Source organism: Aulonocara stuartgranti (genome assembly GCF_965226115.1).
Source record: "Aulonocara stuartgranti genome assembly, chromosome: 10".
Lineage (NCBI taxonomy): Eukaryota > Metazoa > Chordata > Actinopteri > Cichliformes > Cichlidae > Aulonocara > Aulonocara stuartgranti.
In genome coordinates this window covers 31,868,133-31,889,797 of record NC_138946.1, presented here as the reverse complement: position 1 = coordinate 31,889,797, position 21,665 = coordinate 31,868,133, and the positions used below count along the sequence as shown (strand labels likewise).

Here is a 21,665-nt window from a genome sequence, read left to right as displayed (position 1 = left end):
TATTTCATATTAATATCAGATACAAGAACGTGACTCAAATAAAAAATAAAAATGTAATGGTGAATGCAGAGAAAGGAATTTGCACCAGTGTTCGTAGTACTGATAGGTGCAAATTCAACCACCAGGTGGCACTGTTCTCCCAGGTTATTCCAGGAACGATTGAAAAACATCTGCACTTGAGCAATATGCGAGTCCTTTGCTAAGAGATCTACAGCGCACACACGTGTTTGCTTTCTTTGTGACAAGCTGAACAGCAGATACACAAACCCTCCCAATGTCACCTTGGAAATGGAGACACACCTGTCCTCACCTGGTAACAATAAAGTGAAACACGTTTCAAGTGATGCCAGTGTACGCAACTGCACCCAGCTCAAAGTAAACGCATTTAATGAAATAAAATGCTAATAGAAACATTTCATACAGTTTGGAGAAGTTTTCATTGTCATCACCATATTTCTGAGTTCATGTCCATATAACAGCATGCAGCAGCTCTGAAGGACATACAGATACATCCAGATCTACTGCCTAACAAATCCTTTCTGAGTAATCATCATATTTGCTGCTTGCATAGAGGCAGTCCTGGCCTTGACGCTTTCATACCTGTTCTCTGTAGAATTTCACAATGAACTGAAATGTTTCTCCAGTGACCTCTAAAGAGTTTCTCTGATTCTACGGGCATTCACAGTGTGACTGGCTTATTAAAGAGTCAGGTGGGCCGCTTACATTGGCCAGCATGTGTCTGCTCCCCACGTAGCACTCGGTGGAAACCTTTCCTCTCACACACCTCTGCTGTACCAGTCATTTAAAGAACTACCTCATGACCTTTTCACATCATCATCTGGGGAGGTAATCTTGTGGAAGTCCGCTAAAGTTCCTGCTCTGCAGCGCCTGGTCAACAGCATGAATGTGGGAGTCAATCATCTGTCTCATGTCGGGAGTGAATGGGTCAAAAGAGGGCCGCTGAGCCCCTGAGCGTTTGAAATGCCCGTCTTGGTTGCTCTCTGCACACAGAAACCTCTCCTCTGTCATAGTGACGTTTAGAAAGGCTGTGATGAGCCGGAGCTGGGGGAGGAGATCTCGCTGCAGCTCCTCATAATGCACCACCAGGAGGCGACGGCCAAACTTCAGCCAGCTCACAGCATGAGATGCCCACCAGGGGGCATAGCTGGAGACAAACTCTGGCCATTCTGCAAGTGAAAGAGGGTACAGTTGGATTATTTTTAGCTAATTTGATCAGGAATCACACATAGACGTTGGATTTTATCAATATACTGCATGCTTCTGAGAATTTTCATTTTTGTGTCTGTGTCAGTGTTGAATAACTGATTGCAGAACTAAGTAAAAAAAATGTACGTGTCCCAAATGATCATCTGAGTGAATGTTTATCTGTGTGAATGTGGAAGACGCGACTCAACTGGTTATGACACAAACTATGGAAAAAAATATGCGTAAAAACTGTGGAGAGCTCCACTGTGTGGATATCAAACGGCAGTACAACTTCAACATAGTTACTCCCAAGGTGAAGACTATAAATCAAATGATTTCATGCACTGCAATCAGATGATAAACATCATTCATCATCGTGTGAAAAAAAAGAGAAACTGGAATGTCAGCCAGAAAGCAGGCAGAGAGGAGACAATGCAGCATGTGTGTGTATATGCCTGTGGTATAGACAGGCTGGCTCGTTGTTGGGTCTCTAACTAACTGGTTGTTGGAACTGGTGTTTTATTTTGTTTGCGTTTTTTGTGTAAGAGCAGCCAATAGCCACATACAAGGGTTGATGAGCGCATCGAGGTGTTTTTAAGCTTGAGACTGTGACTGAAATGAGATATTTTAACTTTTTTTCTATAACATTCATTACGTTCTTAAACTATACATGAGACATTGTAGTTACATTTTGTAAGAAACAAAGAAAAAAACTGTCAAGAAGTAGTGCAGCATGGTGATGGTTTAGCAGCATGATGCCACAGCAGTAGCTTTCAGTCCACACTCATCTGTATTCTGCATTATCCTCAGAACACTCTGTCAACAGCTTTCAGTGGGACCAAGAAACTGCTTTTTCACTGTCTTTTGAAAATCAAATATTTTCAGTGCTGTGAGCAACATGAATGTTGTCTTCTTTAACCCCACGGTATGGAGAGAAGGCATTTAAAAACTCAGAGCAAATAAAAACTATTAAATAGGTGAATGTAGTCCCCGTAAACTCATTTCAGTTCAAGCGACTTGTAAAAAAGTTGAATTAAAACCTGTGAGGAGAGATATTAAAGAGACGTGAAAAGCATAAAGCTACAACCAACCAAGAACCTTCTTCCTGTGAAATGACGACCCTAACCGCAGCGGCGCCAATAACGAGATTTACGATCCCGCAAAGGTCCGTCTGCGTACACGTTTACGGTTTCAACCACTCCTATCCAGCCCTCCAAGATTCCCATTGCTTCTGATTGTCACAGGTAACGCAAGCATCTGCTTGGAAAGCGGTCTCCTGGCTGGAGTGGACAGTGAACACATCACCTATGCTCGACCATAAATCTCGCTATACCGCCCAAGTACGTGGGAACAATATGACCATGCAGAGACTCGCCCAAAAAGCCACAAACGAGACACAATGAAGGGTGTGATCTGATGTCTGCTATGCCTGAATGCTACATTCCATTTTTTAGACTTTACTCAACAGATAATTGTTTAGTGGAACAAAGTAAAAAGACAACTTTTGAACAAAGTTTAGACAAAGTTTGACTTTTCTTAAAGGGTGGCTGTCTGGTGCTCAGGAGTGAGTCTTGAGTGCTGGCCTGTAAATATAAAGGGGCTTCACGACATTCATCTCTTGTCTACTCTTGTTGTATCATCAACAGTAGGACATTATGCAGCAGTAACTATAGCAACCTTCAGCTGAGCCATAAACCACTTCATTCTATTGGACTACATCACCTTTACTCTTCCACTGGGCATCTGTGGCGTGTCCTAAGTGTCCGGCGCACTTGCGGTTGAATTCAGCCATTAAGGAGCGGTAAGGGTTGCGAATCAGCAGGATGGCAGAGTCAAACATCTCAATTTCTTTCTGCCCACTTTCATGGGTCTTTACGCAAATGCTGCGGCCACTCTTCCAGTAGTCCTTCTCGCCTTTGAAACCTGGTACCAATGAATAAATGAATAGATAACAGTCAGCTGTAGGGCAATATTTCATCAAGCACCCACTTAAACTCTCATTTCAGGACACGGACTGTGCTCTCCCCACCTCTGTTGTACAGCGTGCCATCGAAATAGAAGCTGCCAGTGTAGTAGCCGGTCACAAGCTCGATCAGGTGTCGTACCCAGGTGTTGCCTGCCCCGGGAAAACTAGAGAGAGCCACAAGGGAACTGGATCTTTGAGGCAGAAACATCCTCTCTTTGCACCTGGAGTCTGGAAGCACAGTTTTTTTGTTTCAGCTGTTGTATATCAGCAGAATATCAGAATATATCAGAATATGTATGAGAATATATAGTAAGTATTGTAGCAGAGAGCCTGAAATGGAGTTTTTTCTTTACGTGGCACAAATTGCAGTAGGATTACAAGTCACAGATCAGAGCTGAAATTTGGGATGAAGACTGTTTTCATTTTTACTAAGCATCTGACCCCAAGAAAACAACACAGTGGTCACAGAAAGTCTCTCAGTTGGGACTTAGAATTAATGCAAGACTGGAACTTTAGCTACACTGCATGATCAGCAAAAAATGACTGACACGGCACAGTGGGATGGGCTCAAAAGAATACATTTACAAATAAAAACACGTGCAGATGACTAACACATTTTTGCATTGTGTAACAAATATCTCACCAAGCACAGGGGTATGGTAAACTTGGTAGTGGTCAGGCTCTGTGGACGCTGTGAGTGCAGAGGCGATGGTGTGGTTCCCCACACACTGCTGGTTGTCCGACTGCTGGTTGAGACTGAAAAGAGATGACGTCCATGTACAGAAACAGTGGGGTTTCTTGAACACAGCCAGTGGGAGCTCCTACAAACCAAAAGCACAAATGTTCTTCAGGTTGTCATATGACTCATCACACCAATTTTTCTCTCCAAAGACTTCTAATCTAGCTAAGGGTGATCTGTCATCTCAGCTCAGATGCCACCTGACAGGTGGCAGAGCAGGTCAGCCACTAACCAGAAGGTCGGTGGTTCAAGCCCAGGCTGCAATCCAAATATCCTTGGGCAAGAAACTAACCCGATGTTGCTCTCCGATGCATCCATCGGAGTGTGAATGTTAGATAGAGCATTTAAGAGCTTAGAAGAAGTGCTTGTGTGATTGGGTGAATGAATTCGTTGTGTAAAGCGCTTTGAGTGCTCAGACAGAGTAGAAAAGTGCTATATAAGAACCAGTCCATTTACCATTTACTCAGCTGAATCTGCAGAACATCCCAACTCTCTTATTTTTCCTCACTCTGCCAGGTAGCAGGAGGTTAGAATGCTCAATGTCACAACACGAGGACACTGGAGTGAAACTTTTTTGGAACTGATATGCATGCATAAACACACACCGCACGGTGAGAATTAATCATATTGCAGTCACTGCCAATATTTCTACCATACATATTTCTGTTTTTTGGAGGCGACACAGCTGCACAGAGTAAGATCTCAGTGCAGGATGCAGAGTATCTACATCTCATTACAGACACATTAAACCTAAAATATTCAGCAAAAATCCAGAGAGCTCTGTGCTCCTACATGTGTTCTCCAGGGAGAGAAGACAGCTCCCTGAGTGGAGAACCACAAGTAGAGTGTGCAATAAATTGATCATCATTGCTGTAATTTGCAGAGGAGAAATTCAAACCTTATCAGTGCACGTCTCGATGCAGGACTGCGTGGTTAGGTTCGGCTGAAAGGAGTAGACGGGGAAGGTGCCGATGATGCTTTTCAGCAACTTGAAGCAACCCCGGTAGTGCACATTTCTGACTGCAAGGAGGAAAAACGCACACGGGGATGATAAGGAATAGCGCTCTGCTAGTGACTGCAAAACACATTTGAAGGGTTTGCCTTGCTTTGGTCAACATTGGGGAGCATTTATTTCTATACAAACAAGTAGCAAATGTCAGATTTTCAAAGAAATGTACATGCAAAGGGTTTCTGCGATAATTATCTTTCCATACTTGGCTGAATTCTGGTACACAGTGTAATACATTCACAAGTCAGCTGCAAATCTCCAGAGACGCCGAAGCTTCCAGTCATGAATATTAATATTGTTTATGATCATCAGCTGCTTATATAATAGATTCGCCCTTGACTGCAACAGGAGGAGGGAGCAAATCTTTACACAAGTGAAAACAGTTTTTATAAGAAAAAGTTATGGATAATCATTATAGCTGGATTTGTCGTGGTCATTGTGGGGCTAATACACAATTAGTTTAGTTGAGTCAAGAGTTTAGTCATAAAACAAAGAAGAGTAATGAGCTGTCAAAAAGGTTTTAAAATGAAGCATTAAGGACCATCCAGAACAGCAACACAGGTTAAAAGCTTGACATTTTAAAAGTGGCACATTAACTTTGTGCAACATCCTGCTAAGATAATACAACTTTAAGTATTTACTTAAATATAAATGTCAAATAATATACAGTCAGAGGTTTATGTACACTCATCATGGGCATGAATGTCATAGTAATTTGAAGCTTTTAATGATGTCTTTGAACTGTTTGTTTTTCAGGGTGGAATAAAGGATACGTCTTTAATGACTATAAAAATAAGTTTACATTTATTTTGGATTTTCCCTAATGCACACAGACTCAAAAGTACACATACAGGCTGAAGTACGTAGATATATACTCTTAAATATTTTAATAAGTGGTGCTAAAAGTTCTATGCTGATTTTTAACTTTTAACAAGACCAATGTAATTAACTCTTTGCTAGCAATCATGGTAGACTATACTGGTAGTTTCTCTTTGCCAGCACAAAAATGATTTAATTTGACAGACGTGACTGGACTGACCAAGACTCACAGCGATAACAGCAAGAAGGGGAGCTGTAGATCAGCATGAGTAGCATGGTCTCTTACAACCATTTCTAAATAACTGCACATTCCAAGATCATCAGTTCAAACAATTTTATGTACAAGTTATATAGATGTGTCACCACTTTGCCAGGATATGGAAGAAGACCTAAACTCTCAGCCTCACCCACATAGCAGACAGGTCTGGCCCGGATCTGGTCTCAAGCCGGCACTGCTGGCTGACTTCTGGCATGGTAAGTGGTATGTCATCCAGATATGGGCCAGGCCCATGGTTTGGTTTATGTGGCCCAGGCTCATAGAAAGCAGGTCTTCCCCAGATCCGGCATCAAGCTGGCTCTTCTGACTGACTGGTGTCATGGCAGGGTGTATGTCAACCAGATGTGGGCCAGGTCTGGCAATGATGGCGCTATTTATGTTCCTATTTTCCTATTTTAGTTAGAAGACCCAAATGCCATGTTGCAATACTATACTGCTATGGTATGGTTTCAAATGCAGGTTTGACAGGCTTGTGAGTGTACACTTTATCCAAAACCTAGTGAGGGTTTACTCATGTTCATCACCAGGTAGTTGTAGGCAGTGTTGGGGAGTAACGGAATACATGTACCGCCGTTATGTATTTAAAATACAAAACATGAGTAACTGTATTCCGTTACAGTTACCGTTTAAAAAGGTGGTATTCAGAATACTTTGTTGAAATAAATGGATTACACTGCGGTACTTCCCTGTTTCATTTTGTCGCGGGTCAGGACTGTTTGGGTTTTGTTTGACAGCTACGTGCCGTTGTTCCAGGCGGCAGCGTTACGGTTGCCATGGTTACAGGGTGACGCTCTCTCTCTGTGTTTCCTGGGTGAGAGAGCGCCTTTTTGTTGTTGTTGTGCTAAGCTAACATGCAGAATGCTACAAGCATAGCTCTAAAGAATGTAGCATCATGGGCAGTGTAGTCCGTGCTGCAGGGAGAATGGACTGCCAAACACGTTATGTGTCTGTGAGCGCGAGGAGGGAGAAAAAGGAAAAGTACGAGCTGTCATCGAGCAAAAACGGGAGCTGGAAGCATGTAAATATAATAATAACCACTGCAGCCAAACAGAATGCCTGACGAGCCCAGTTGTAAGTAAGCTATTAAGACTCGACTGTACACAGTGTTCGTGTTTTCCTCCGAAAACAATAAGTTCCATTGGAGCCTTTCAACGCCTCTCTCTGTCTCTGCTAGCAAAGTTGACCCAGACAACAAAGTAAAGCTATTTTTCGGCTATGAGCCCGACACGAACCCGACGTATTAGCCAGAGGTCCCTTTACTACGGTTCGGAGCCGCGGACCTTCAGTAATAGTAATAAATCACACAGCAATAGTACATTCACGTAGTTGTAAAAAGCATGATAATATATTAAGTAATCCAAAGTATCCAGAATACGTTACTGTCATTGAGTAACGTAACGGAATACGTTACAGAATACATTTTGAGGCATGTATTCTGTATTCTGTAATGGAATACATTTTAAAAGTAACCTTCCCAACACTGGCTGTAGGTCAGGAGGTCGAGCAGGTCACCTACTGATCGGAAGATTATGAAGCGCCTTGAGGCGACTTTTGTTGTGATTCGGCGCTATATAAATAAAATTGAATTGAATTGAATTGAATTGAAGATTAGTGGTTTGATCCCTGGCTCTTCCAGTCGGCATGTCAAGAGTGTGAATGTGTATGAATGCAGTTAGGAAGCTCTCAGTTTAGAGAAAATGCGTGATTGGGTGAATGTGGCATGTTGTATAGAGCACTTTGAGCAGAAAAGCGCTATATAAGATTCACTGTCATGTTACTTTTGCACTATTATGTTCTGGCACATGTTGTTATCATATGGGCTGATTCAAGTACACGTTAGGCTGACATCTGGGGCCAGATCTGAAACTGTTCTGGGCCAGCACAGGACCACCAGTGTGTCTGCAACTGGCCTTGTGCTGGCCAATGTGTGGGCCACCTCTGGCAAACCAGATCTGGGCCAACAAAGGGCCGTCATTCTTTGCAGTATGTGGACCATGTGTAAGCACATTGTGTGGGCCAGATCCGGGCCTTTCCAATTTTGCTATGTGGGCATATGAGAGGAAATCGAATGGGTGTATTCAGTAACCACCAACGCTCAAACCTGTCATGAACTGAAAACCGCTGGGACACCAGCGTCACTGTCTACAGTGAAGCAAGATTCACATTGCCATGGTCTAAGACGGTGTCGACCAGGAAAGAAATTCTTGCTTCTTCAAACTGAAATTTGCAGATGATCACAGAGATAAACTATTATGGTCAGATCAAAAGTTTTGCTATTTCTCCATAATGAAAAGAGACATGTTTGGGGGTGACAAACCCAAGAACTGGACTTGACTCCAAAGAAATCACCATTTAAAGCTACACTTGGCATAATACTGCAAAGAAGCAAAGGAGTGGAATAACAACAAAGCACAGTTGCCAGTTACACAGTAACACAATTTTGTCAAGACCATCTTCCCAGAGGAAGCAATGGCATGAAAAATAACAAAGAACAGGATGTTGCTGTGTTATATTTTTCTTATTATTTTGCATTACAAATACTACAACAATACCAGAACCAACAGGATTTGTCACTCATGCATGTCTGAGCATCAACAGATGACAGCTCGCAGATGGCTGTCGCAGCAATGCAGCCCGCTTTCTAGGTGTGCATCAGACAAATATGATGACCGCAGGAACGGCGATGGAAGGATTTGTCAATTTAAACATCAGCCAAAGAAATGCTGACACATCTCAGCCAGTCTGTCACACAGTCTGAGATGACTCAGACAAGGACTTTTAGAGTGGAGAGTAAACACTATTACATGCTTACATTTTATTACGGAAGGAGTTCAGTTTTTTTTTTTTTTGTTAGTAGCATATTAAATGTTTGCTCATTATTTATTCATGGTTTAAATATGTGCTCGCTGTTGCTCCATTTATTACTTAATTTCGTTTGCATTAGGTGTAAACCTAACACAATGCATCATTTTAGTCACAAGTGGCATCGGTTCATTTATGCAAATCAGCTCAAGCTGTTTGTGTGTGTGTGTGTGTGTGTGTGTGTGTGTGTGTGTGTGTGCGTGTTGATGTGCGGGCTGATAAATACCTTTTTATGATAATCTTTCTTGAATAAAGCCCCCACCGTTTCACACACCTTCCCCTTTCCTTCTGTAACACTGTGCACTAAGACAAATCCTTATCCTATCCTGCTGTGCTTTTCATTGTAATTCACTTAACTTTCTTCTTTGCTCCTAGCTGTGAATCCCAAAAGTTATCTGATTCTTTGGTTCATATCAGACGCTTTCATTTTTTCCGGAGTGGTTAGGTTAGACCAGAGATGGGCAGTAACGCATTACTTGTAATGCGACCACTTTTTTCAAGTAATGAGTAAAGTAAGTGATTACTATTGGAATAAAGTAATAGATTACTGTTACTTTCTAGTAAGCACGCTGCATTACTGCATTACTAAACCATGATTTTGTTTGTGAAAGTGTCTCATGACAATGGCGTACGAGCGTGCGATGTCTGTGGCAGGAACAGCGAAAAATTTAACTTCAAATCTGATCAAGCACCCAGCACGCCACCACGGGAATGTGAAATTCCCATTCCCCTCCATGACATGACCGCAGCGGCTCCGGGCAAACCTCCACAGGCCCCACTCCTGCTAAACAACTGAAAATAGATTCAAGAGCGACAGGACTTAGTGCTGCTGAATCTTTGATTCTGAACATTATTTTATTGTATATCTTGGAAAATGCAGAAAATAGGTTTAAATGTTATATGCAACAATCAGAGACTGTTGGATATAATTTAATTTTTGCTTGATGCATAAAAGTTTAAAACTAATAAAACAATTTTTTAAAAGTGACTTTTCCATTTGATTCAATTTTATATGATGGATTATGCAGACAAAGATCGATTTGGGTTGAAAGGCCTAATGCTTTATTACTTATTCAGGTTGTGTATCATGTTTTTAAAAAGTATCTAAGTAATAAAGTAACTAATTACTTTTGAAAATAAATAATCAGTAAAGTAATGGGATTATTTTCTTGGAGATGTAATCAACAATTAGTAACTAAGTACTTTATTCAAGTAATTGGCCAACACTGGGTTAGACAAAGCAAAGTTATGGTTAAGTATATGTAGACACATTTAGAGGAAGTAAATGACGATAAAACCTTCAAAATATGAGTAATGTTGGGTGGTTCCAGACAAAAGATGATGAATGTGAAAGATGCTTCTCTGGTTGTGTCTCCAAAACAATTCTCCCTCATCGCATCGACAATGCATCCTCACTGACCAACAAAATATGAATAATGCACCGTGGAAGTGACACGCTGACCAGCTTGACAACATCTCTAGAGCAGGGGTGTCCAACTCCAGTCCTCGAGAGCTACTGTCCTGCAGCTTTTAGACACATCCTTGTTCCGACACATCTGAATCAAATGAATGACTAGTTACCCGGCCTTTGCCAAACTTGATGGCATGCTGAAGAGGTAATCCAACCATTTGATTCAGCTGTGTGGGAGTTGGACACCTTGCACTAGAGAAAAGAAAACAACAAAAACTGATGGCAGTATACCTCTGAAACGTTGGATTCACCAAAGAAGAAAATGTTGAGTTGAGACAGTAGAAACTTTGGATCCTGTGGTACTAAATTCAGTTCAATTTAAACTCTATTGAATTCATACAGCACCAAATCACAACAAGGTCCTTTATGTGGTAAGGTCAACCCTTACAATAACACAACTGCTATCTATACCAGTCATCTGATTGTTGGCGCTTTCTCTAAGTTAGTTCCTGGACAGAGGAATCAAATGTGCTGTATGTATAAGGCTTTGGTTGCACAGCGGCATGTGGCAGCGTTATAGATGGTGGTGTGGGGAGTGCATAGCTTTAACTTTTCTGTGTTGTTGTGTTTTGAGAATTTAACTTCAGTCATTTCTTCACTCATCTGCGGAGCCCGTGTAGGGTATAAATAGTAAACGGTGCCGTGTCTTCCCTGAGGGAAGTCAACTCACATTTTCTGTGACCTGGCAGCTGCTCCTCCACCTTGTATATGGAGAGACGGCCCACGCCGCCACAGGGAGACCCCCTCTCACCCCGACACACCAGACTACAATCCTCTTCCGGAGCCCGAGGGCTGCTAATCCGATTCCCGCAGTGGCACTCGGCTCCGTACTCCAGACCTGCAAACTGGTAACCACTACACACACACACACACACACACACACACACACACACACACACACACACACACACACACACACACACTGATAGTTATTGCCCTAGCCAATGGCAATCCATAACCTGAAGCTATTGCCCTCTGGCTATGCTCTCCCACAGGACTTTCGATAGCATTTCAAACTTATCATTTAACTCAAAGTTACTGGGCTTACACATACAGTTTCCCCGTGATAGCCATCAGTGCTTTTCATTCTGCACTCTCCTGACTGTGTAATGCCTTCTTCTGGCTGCAGTGCAGTCACCTCTGATCTGTACTTTACATATCAAGGCTCTTGTGACTCATCCCCCTTTCCTCTTCCTTTACCCAGGCTCCTTGGGAAAGACAGAGACCTCATCAAAACTGACCTTTTCATGTATGTCCTTTGAAGCTTGCTCATAAATTGCCTTGACTTTTTACTTTTGCTCATTGCGGTAATTGGCTCGCTCAGGTAACGAGACTGCCTTCCATGTGGACAGGCAGAGGGCGGGTTTGCATTTGAGATGGAAGCGCCAGCTATCCGCCTGGCAGCATCCATCTGTCCTCGGCTGTTCCCGTTTCACTGGGGATGCACTGCTTCCTGGCTGCTAACATATAAAAAGGAATAATTCAAGCAGGTCATTCCTTGAGTTGTGTTTGAAAAATTCCACCTGTCTCTACATGTTTAATAACAGGTTTGTTGAGGATGTGGCAGCGCTGATTACTCGGCTCACACTGACCCAGTCAGAGACTTCCACACCACAGCACGTCCACAGGAAAAGCACATATCTAACCACTGATTTATTCACCAACTGCTGGACTCAGCTCATTAAGCGTTCTATAACACACACACAAACACCTCCCTTCTTCCTTTTTCTGCAACAGATCGAGCCTTCTGTCCTGGCCTGCTCTTCATTCTCCCCTCTCTCACTCCTCACCCCCTCATCTTTTACTGTCATCCAGCCACCTGGCTCTCCGCTATAGCTCAAAACACAGGAGGCATTCATGGAGGAGACTGAGATCCAAAGCATTTACTCACACAGCGAGCTTTCTGTGGTCCCTTCACAGGAGCCCGCTGTGAACGCATTACCTTTCCGAGCAGGTGTCTTGACACAAAGAACTGGTCATTTTGCGCAGGTCGTAAAGCATGGTCCCTCCCAGGGCTCGATCGCTGGCGTTGTGAAGGAAGCATCCGATGTAGGTTCCTATATGAAGAAAAGAAATGTGAAATTAAAATTCATTCAGGCAGAAAAGTCCTGTGGTGGCACTCAGCGTGCGCAATCACAAAACCAAGGCAGCTGAATGAAAAGTACACATTTATGGTCAAATCTAATAATAAAACAGGAATCGGGCACTTGTCATTCAAGAATCGGACAGATTTCCAGCAACGCATTTCTTTTTTCTTTGATTTGACCTTGGAATTTTCCCTTAGTTTTCGCCTATCATCCTTTATTGGCCAAATTAAACTGAGTGACAGACTCATAAGGTATAAAAATACTCACCATTAGCACCATTGACAAACTAAATAATGTCCTACGTAGTGCCTCGCAAACTTAGAACACATTTGTTTTTTAAAATCAAACAGAAATGAGACAAATTGTGTATGTCCATGTTTGTGTTTGGTCCATGTTGCACACACACACACATGTTGACACACTCCTCTGCAACTTGATATGGCATCTTCGGTTTGGCTCCGGACACATTCTCCAAGACTGGCAGAACCAAAACAGCCTTTGCGTCATCACTTACTCATGGTTATTATGCACAGCAGCATGTATCGTGAGCCATAACATCCAACTAAATTATAACATGGCAAGGCTTGATTTATCCAGCAATGTAGATGAGTGGTATTTCTGCATTACTGTGAACCTATTTACTTCCACTAGAATAAAAATCACCCGTGCAGAAAGAAGGATGTAACGCATAATAGGCTACGGCAGACTATTATGATGTGCTGACAAGATTAAGGCACCATATAAGATGTAACCCAGATTCAGTCTTTGATGTAATCCCTGTCTTTGCCACATTGCAACATCAAACTCTGCTCAGCTGACACATTAAAGTTTTCTTTATAAATTTCATTTTCAGCGTGCGAGGGAGCTGATGCATTTCTTTGTGTGCAGATTTAATTTCCATCTTCCTCCTCGAGTCTGACACTATTATGTTTTGAGGCCACATGCTAGATGTTGTTAGTCCTTTAGGAACTGAGTTTTTGGTGGATGGAGTGCGTGCACATACTTGGCTTTTAGGTTTATTTTGCAATCCCTAACATGAATTTACGTGTATCGATGTTTATAGGTTTTAAGGACACGAGGGGCTTGGCTTTCTGTTTTCACTTTACTACCAGCGGCGAAATAGGCCGATGCCAACTGGTCAAAGAGAGGATTTAATAAGTGTTGGAGGTGCATGTGACGGGGACTGATGGAATGTGCAGCAAGGTGAGCAGACAAGACAGAAACACGCAATGGGCTGTGAAATCTCTGGCAGGCCAAGCATCACCGTATCGAATTTGTGATTCAATCAGTCTGCAATGTCTTCTGAAGCTCGTCCAGCCTGTTGTGCTGGAGTCAGGCTGAGTCACCAGCCGCCGGCGCCCAAAAAACAAATGCAGGAGTACAACGGTAGCTGCTGCCTCAAAGTACTGAAAGGCTGGGACCACCAAAGAAGAAACTCAAATGGCATCACCCAAGGTGATGCCCCCCTATGCCTCTCAGCCACCCGGCGGTGCAGGTCATTGTTTTAATCAAAGTGAGAAAGAGACCCCGGGCAATAGCAGCTCAGGGTTAATGGAGGGAATCAGCCTGAATTCCCAGACATGATAGAAACGACTGCACTTTTGGCTTGCCACTGTGCTGCTTTCTTAAACACCAAGACAGATGGCTGAGCTGGAGCTGATTCTTCCCCGCAGGATTGGATGGAGGAGGCTAATGACAGGATGGCCAAGAATGAGGACATGTGCTGCTGCCACGGGTAGCAACTGTGTGTGACCATTAAAGTCCGCTGAAGGGGGTTCATAGCCTCGCTGCTGGATCTACATACTAAAACCCTCACAAGTGTGAGCAGCGTCATAAAAAAAGGACAACAAAGAGGGTTTCGATGCATTACAGGCTGACCTGAGACAGGATGAGAGGAGGATCATCTCAACGGGGTGTCGGATGCTGAAAAACACAACACTCCTAAGACTGTTAAGACTTTTTCACACACACACTGCAGCCCTGAACTTGTCTAGACATTATGCGGAGGAGCTGCGTGTCAGAATGATGCACGCTCTATACAGCCGCCACTGCTCGCCTGAACCAAACCGAGTGTTTGCAGTAGTGAGAAAGCATTTAACAAGGACAAAATCAAGTGCAGCATTAATTCAGGGAAGCCACAGAGTCAAGCTCAGCTGCAGATTAACTGATTTCAGTAGCAGCACACATCCGATACACTTCCACATATCCAAATGGTTATTTCATAGAGGGCATGCTATTTAAGCTCCTTATCTGCAAACCCACCTTGTAACCGACCTCCTGCCCAGCTCCTCTTTTTCTGACTTAATCTCCTGTTTCTGTTTCTGACTTATTCGGTGTCATATCTGTTGTCACTGACGCCAGCTCTGTTCTGAACTGCTCCTCTGCCTAACTCAAACATTCCACATACCCGCATGGAAGGCTCCAGGAAAGAGCCATGGTGCAAAATATAAATTACTGCAGATGGAAATAGCTTTTCTTCTTTGTCTGAAGTTCAGAGTTGCCAGTCACATCACAGAGTTAATGCAGAGACCTATTACGTTCACATCAGACTCCCAGCGAAACCAAGGGGCAACTTGGACTCTTCCATGTGCCTTTGGGCTTTGGGAGCACGAGTACAGACCACTGCACCGCTGCCACCTGTGTGTACAAATCACTTACAGCACTGAGTGAAACTTTGCCAGAGAATCAAATACTTTGTCATATCTCCATCTACACATCTCTCCTTATTTGTACTTTACATATAAATACATTTGTCACTCATTCCTGCAATGTGTAGGGTTTCCAGCAGCAGATACAAAGTATTATACATCTCTGACGTTTATTATAAAATGTTTGAACAGGTAGAGCTCCTGAATCCATGGATATATGAAACTGAAAATGCATGTGCAAACTTCTCCATCTGGCTGTGTGATGTTATTACTGCTACACCCTCTGTGTGAGAGCAGCCACTGAATAAAGATGGGATAAAGACTAAAATCATGAAAATGCCTTTTGGGATTTTGCACCTTTTTGGAAGTCCAGAGCGGAGCGGGACTGATATGTCAGGAGATTACAGCCAATAAATGAGCTACCATAGAGAGATATGTTTAACCACCTGTCTTGTCCTCACATTTGTTATTAAAATAAAAAAAATCTCTTTTAAAGGATTTTTATTGTAAGTATTTGTTTTCATTATGTGATTAATACAAACAGGGGACGGTAACTCTTGATCACATTTTTAAAATTCAGATAATGTGTGCTGGCCTGAAGCTTTTGGGCTTCAGTCCAGAGATTTAAGCCGTGAAATTTGGATAACGAGACTGTTTTGGATGGGTAAGAGCTGTTTAATGGCAGCCTACCTTGGCTGAACCACCTTATGATAGTCTTGATTTAGCTTCTTATTACTGCTTGACTCACAGTAAGTAGCAGCATTTCCCCTCTCCATTACACCGCCTATTCTACTAAATAGGAAAGTGCTTTTTAAATAATTTTAGACATGGTGCTGCAACTGATATTGATGTAACACTGTCTCTAAGACTGTACCTACTTTCATTATAATTTGATCTTTTGATTAACTCATTTGCTACCAAGTCAATTAACTGTTATAGGTTTTCTTTATTCAGCAAGTAGTCCAGTACACAAACATTCACAATAGCAGCAATCACATCTCATTTGAGGAGCTGGAACCAGCACATCTTTCTGCTTTTCTATTATTTTGATGACACATTTAAAGGTTTATGCAGAAATATTTTCCTTTTGCAGAACTTTAGATGAAAATAGTGATGCTTGTTTTATCTCGCTACACTAAATATGAAGGTAAAGACCGTAGGCTGCTAGCTTAGTGTAAAAACAGCTAGCATGGAGATTGCTACTTTGGTTCTCATTTGAGGTAAGAAGGCCAAATATCAGTAAGGTCTCCAGTTAACATTTTTCACCTTTCTGTGTGTGTGTGAATCTGCCATCATGGTGGAGTTTGTTTGCTTAACACAAAAACTAAACGGTGACTTTGTGGGGTGCTATTTACAGAAATGCCTTTTGATCAGAAGCAGTGACTTCTTGGAATCAGTCCACTAGAGGTTCAGTGAGATATTTCTTGCCTCAAAGTCCAGCAACAGCAGCTGGAAGCTGCTGACAAGACCCACCAGCGTCTGGTTTTTATGTTAAGCTAGGCTAAAAATGTGTTAGTCATGGTGGGAAGTGACTGCAGCAGACGGCTGTCCATCCACGAGCCTGCTTGTGCTGGAGGTTACTTCCTGTTGAGAGGGATTTTTTTCCTTCCCCCTGTCACCAAGTGCTGGTTCATAGGAGGTTGTCTGATTGTGGGGGTTTTCTCTGGGTTACTCGAGGGCCTCTTCCTCACATGATAAAGCACCTTAAGGTGACTCTTGTTACGATTTAATGCAATATGAAGACAATTTAATTTAAATGTATTTATTAAATATTGCATTTACATGTAAATGATTTTCATTTCAGTGTCAAATACATGTTGTGGAATTCGAGTGATTGCTTCATTATTATCTGGACTGATATCCTGAAATAATGCATATACTTGGTTTAGAAACGGTGTCAAAAATACGCTTTTTTCTAAGCCCTTCAACCGGCTACTTTCACAGGGCCTGTGGCACAATAGACTTGGGTAATTGAATTCTTTGTCCTGGGTAATACTTTTTAAAAAAGACCCTTTGCCAGATGGCTGTTACTGAAACTGATCTCTTTCTTGCCTCAAACATTTTTCATCTGTATTACCCTACTTAGTGACTGAATGGTCATGTAGTGTCTGTTTAAAAAAAGGATTAAGAGCTTTTACGGGATGCTTTTCAAGAATGGGCTGAAAGAACAAATGTTCCACCGAAGGTAATTCCAATGTATTTATCATTTCAGCAAAATGGCAAAGGCGCTGACAGGCACAGTTAAACAATGGAGTAAACATCCATGGATATCTCAAAGTACTCAAGTAATGGTGAGGGCTCCTTAGCAGAGAGTGCAAGTAAGAAATTATATCGTTTTTTTAGCTTCATAATTACTAATTTATTTTCTGGAAGCTACTTTAGTGCTCGCCTGCCTTTTTTTTTTTTTTTACTCTTCTGGTTTCGAGAGGATCAGTGAGCTCTATCTTTCATCTACAAGATCTGAAGCAACCAAATGTAAAATGTTATATAAATGTATAATGAAGCTCTTCTAAATGTTCTAAGGTCATGATTATCTGTTCATAAATGTCGAATGAAGCTTGTTGTGAGTGCACTATGTGAGTCCTGTGCAGAGAGTGCGGTTTCCCAGCCCCTGGCCATCTGAACAAAAAAGAAAGCCCAAAAATAGAAAATAAACATGCATATGTGCTCCTGATATGTTGTTCACGGGGAAATCCGTCGGCTCAATATGCTCATAGGGTATTTTTGTCACTTTTTCCCCCAGAGTGTTTTCATAGACTTTGTAATATATGTTTTTAATTTAATGGCAGAAGAGTTGTCCAAGCTTGGCCACGGTCACCTGTGTGGCCTTCCTACGATTTGTGAGAAGGCCACACAGGTGCAAGTCAGTGACATAGCAGAGGTCCCGGTGTTTTAAAAAAGCAGATCTAAAACGTGTTAGAGTGTTTAAAATCCCAGCTCTACATTCTCAGCAGAAGTCATTGGAGAAGATCTTTTTCCACGTAAAGAATCGTGCATTTGTCATGATGCACGTTAATGGCATTAACACTTCACTGGCACACTAATACATCTAAATAGGGCGACGCAGTGACCAGTGCTTGTTTTGTCTGCTGGCTAGTTAGCTATACTAAAAACAGCAGTGAACCTTGTCAAGCCACAAGTGATAGAGGCAGGACAGTGTCAGCTCAATGTGCAGACAAATTCATAGCTGTGCACAGTTATTTACCTTTGTGCCTGCTGCTTCTCTGGACGGAGACTCTTTGCTCTGGACTCTCTGGCAGCAGACTGTGAAACCAGCGATGATGCAAGTGTTGGACCCCTAGGCTTCGGGAAGCAGTCCAGTGTCGCCCTCCTGCCTTGGCTCCCCCTCCAGACGCAGCCTGAATGGCAACCCATCTGGAGCGTGCCCTCATGCCCAAGCCTGCAGTCCTGAGGGCAGTAGGAGGTGCAGAGAGGGACCACAGGGGGGGCAGGCTGGCCAGGTTTGGCTGAGCCACTCTGATGCTGGAGCGCTGTAGAAGCAGGATGCTGCCTGCCATCAGATAGGCGATGCCCAAGCAGAGCAGCAGCATTTGAGCCCGCTTCAAGAGGCAGTGCAGCTTGTAGAAGGGTGCCACCATTCCTATACCATTTACTGTCTCGCAGCTCAGTGGAAGGCCATTTGGCGAGTAAGGAGAGAGAGCAGATCTGTAGCCTACTTAGAACTTCATAATAATGACAAGACCTGTAGGATCTAGCAGAGGTGCAAACATTGTCTTGGTCCTTTTGGAGCCACAGAGTCTGAGATCAGCAGTGTAACAATGGATGTATCACACCAGAAAGATTTAATATCCAATGCTGTGGTCAGTGACTCCAAGGGGATCCTTGGGTGTAAGCTGGGGGGAGAAAACAGAAAAAATAGCAGCAGCTAGATTTAATGCAAGCGTATTTCTCTATATGTCAGCACAATGAAAAGGAAAAGATGAGCCCGACTGGTGAATTAGATTCACAGCTTATGTTGACATATCGGCTTGTGTTTCTGTCTTGCAGCGTCTTGCAACAAATCCCATGGTGCTGCTCCATTGCTTCCATTGTTCGCATTTGTTTTTATATCATATTGCTGCCCAAAGTTGCGATTCCTGATTTTAAAATGACACCGAACCTTTGTGGTTTCAAAGTGCATTCTTGACCTTATCTCCCAGCTTCCAAATCTCAACTATCTCACTGAAAAAAAATATCATGTGATTAAAACTGTCTGGAGAGCGCATTATGGGTGCTTATGAAATGGGGATTATCATAGCAGTGTGCGCAGACAAACTCTTGCCTCATCCGTGGAGAGATGAATAAGTGATGAGTGGGGGAAAACATGCAAAGATGAGATGTTGAGGATCGCTGAATATGTAGGCTAAAAACACTGTGGTGTTCGCAGTGTTCTCTGAAGCCTGACACTTTGACTGAAGAGTGGAGCAGTGGAGTGAACATCCGATGAGATCCATTAATGCCTCGTTGTCTCGGTGGCCGTCACACACCGTCATGCCCTTCAGCTCTACTTTTCATCTCAGGCCTTCTAAGACACACTCCACCCCCCCTCAAAAAAGTAGGGGTGCGGTGATGCTCCCTATGATAGAAGCAACAGTTTGCTCAGTGAACAGTCTCCGATCATGTCCAAGTGCCCAAGTTATGTTCAACTCCACGTTTTTACGCGTAAAATAACTCGCGGTTGTGTATTCGAGGTGAAAAACAAAGACGCGTGGCTGAATTGATTTAGTGGAACGGGATGGGAGGTTGAAAGGCAAATGAATCACAAGCGAGAGTAAACACGCATCACCTATTTAAGAAGCCGAGGTCTTCCATCTTAAAAGCCCCTCACTGTGCCTCCACCATTTACAGTATTGAATGTTGGACCATGCGGCTTACCTTCAGCACCGGAGCGGCGCGGCATCCTTCCACTGCGCGATCACTTATCAGTTTATAGCCGTTAAGATCGCTGTTTTCCTCGCTTTGTTGTGCACCGAGTGTGTCCTCGGCGTTTCCCAGAGCTGTTATATAAGCTCGCTCTCCCTCTCTCTTTCTCTCTTTCTCTCTGCCAGCGCTGCTTTCCGTCGCCCCGAAAGGCTGGCACGGCGATATAAAGCGCAGGCAGTACGTGTGTATGTGCTTGTGTGTCAGAGAGAGAGAGAGATACAGAAAGAGGAGGTGATGGGGACGAGAAGGAGGGGTAGTCGGTCTCATTTGCATTGGTGATGTGGACGCGTCACAGCTCCTCCACCGTGCAAACGGGAGTCGTGTCCAGCAGTCCACAGGCTTTACTGCACATAAGGAGGGCCTTAAAAGGCGTGCAAAGGCTATGCTGAAGCCCATCTCCATACACTGAGCTCCATGCCCACAGTGCACTATATATTGAGGTACAATGCAGAGGGCGGCGGGGCAATAAAACCCCACGCGTGAACCATTTGAAGGACGTTTCAGAAAACGCCACAGAGTAATCAGATCCACGTCTAAATAAACAAACTAGGACTGAATCTGACAATATCAGCATTGCTCAGAGATCCAGAGCACAAATCATGCAGTGGTTCCCGCGCGTGTGGCCCTACAGGTTAGGCTCGTTGAAGCACTTAATGAACTGCCGTGACTCACGCGTCAGTCTAGCGTGGATGACGTCCTAGCACTACAGCAGCACAGTCAGAGCCTGGCCTCCGTGTTCCTGCCACCAACAATGCAGAGCAAAGCAGTACTTAAATGTCACGGTATCTGTGTTCACGACTGAAGGTAAAGAAAACAACCACACTTACCCGTGAAGTTACTGAGTAAGGTAGTAAAGGTGGGTCAAAGTGATCACATAGTGGAAAGCTATTTCGTGAGTTATTAATGAATTATGCAATAAAATATGAATCTGCAATTTCATTTACAGACGACCTTTTCTTTTGTTATCTACACATTCATAAAGTAGGCCAATTCATTATTTGATCATTTAACTGACAATAAACAGAGGAATTATAAATACATAAATTCCTAAATGAACTAATAAATGAATTAATAAATACTTTTTTGTACTTGTCCTCCATCATAATATGTTTATGTTCTTACAAATGGTTTTTCTGTCGAGATCATTTATGTTCTACATCAGCGTCTTCTTCAACTGGAAGGAGGTGTGTTTGTTAAGAAATCCTTTAAGTAACAGGTGGATGCTGGTGTCTGTAGTTGCTAGCGTTGCTGGCTTTACAGTACCTCTATGATTTGCTTGTTGTGCCGTTGGTTTTTTCTAGATCATATTTATTGCAGTTACAATGCAGTCTGTTATCATTTAGACCAGGGGAACTCCAGGCCTCAAGGGAGGGTGTCCTGCAGGTTTTAGCTCTCACCCTGGGTCAACACACCTGAATCAAAATGGTTAGTTCATTACCAGGAATCTGGACAACTTCAAGTCATTTAAATCAGCTGTGTTGGATCAAGGACATATCTAAAACCAGCAGGACAGTTTCCCTACCCCTGATATAGACGGTCATGAATGCAGCTTGAAAACCTGTCTGGCTAGCTTTAGCAAATAACTTAGCATTGCACTGTCTCACCCAAATATGACTGCTTATGGGGACCAACATGAGAGCAACAAATGGTCATCTGTA

The 21,665-nt window shown here is 42.9% G+C and overlaps 1 protein-coding gene across 2 annotated transcripts; it reads right to left on the bottom strand.

Annotated features, from left to right (window-relative positions):
- Positions 1 to 370: 370 nt before the first annotated feature.
- On the bottom strand, positions 371 to 20,491 carry LOC309716411 (sialate:O-sulfotransferase 1-like). 2 transcript variants are annotated; one of them, XM_082550208.1, is made up of 9 exons: positions 19,960 to 20,491; positions 18,290 to 18,938; positions 12,292 to 12,406; positions 11,020 to 11,204; positions 4,810 to 4,931; positions 3,816 to 3,993; positions 3,236 to 3,400; positions 2,929 to 3,129; positions 371 to 1,187 (listed from the first exon to the last, which is right to left on the bottom strand). In XM_082550208.1, the coding sequence occupies exons 2-9, from the start codon at positions 18,681 to 18,683 to the stop codon at positions 835 to 837; spliced, it is 1,713 nt and encodes a 570-aa protein (XP_082406334.1). In that variant the 5' UTR covers positions 18,684 to 18,938; positions 19,960 to 20,491; the 3' UTR covers positions 371 to 834. The 2 variants fall into 2 exon arrangements, with proteins under 2 accessions (XP_082406334.1, XP_082406335.1); XM_082550209.1 differs by lacking the exons at positions 12,292 to 12,406; positions 18,290 to 18,938; positions 19,960 to 20,491 and adding an exon at positions 11,591 to 11,773.
- Positions 20,492 to 21,665: the final 1,174 nt, after the last annotated feature.

Bases quoted from the DNA above. Each gene is read 5' to 3' on its own strand.
- LOC309716411 (XM_082550208.1), bottom strand. From the start codon at position 18,683: ATGGTGGCACCCTTCTACAAGCTGCACTGCCTCTTGAAGCGGGCTCAA. The intron at 11,205-12,291 runs GTAATGCGTTCA...GTGTGTGTGTAG, and splicing joins CAAGACACCTGCTCGGAAAG to TGGTTACCAGTTTGCAGGTC. The intron at 1,188-2,928 runs GTGATGTAGTCC...TTTCACTTGCAG, and splicing joins TGCCCAGTGGAAGAGTAAAG to AATGGCCAGAGTTTGTCTCC.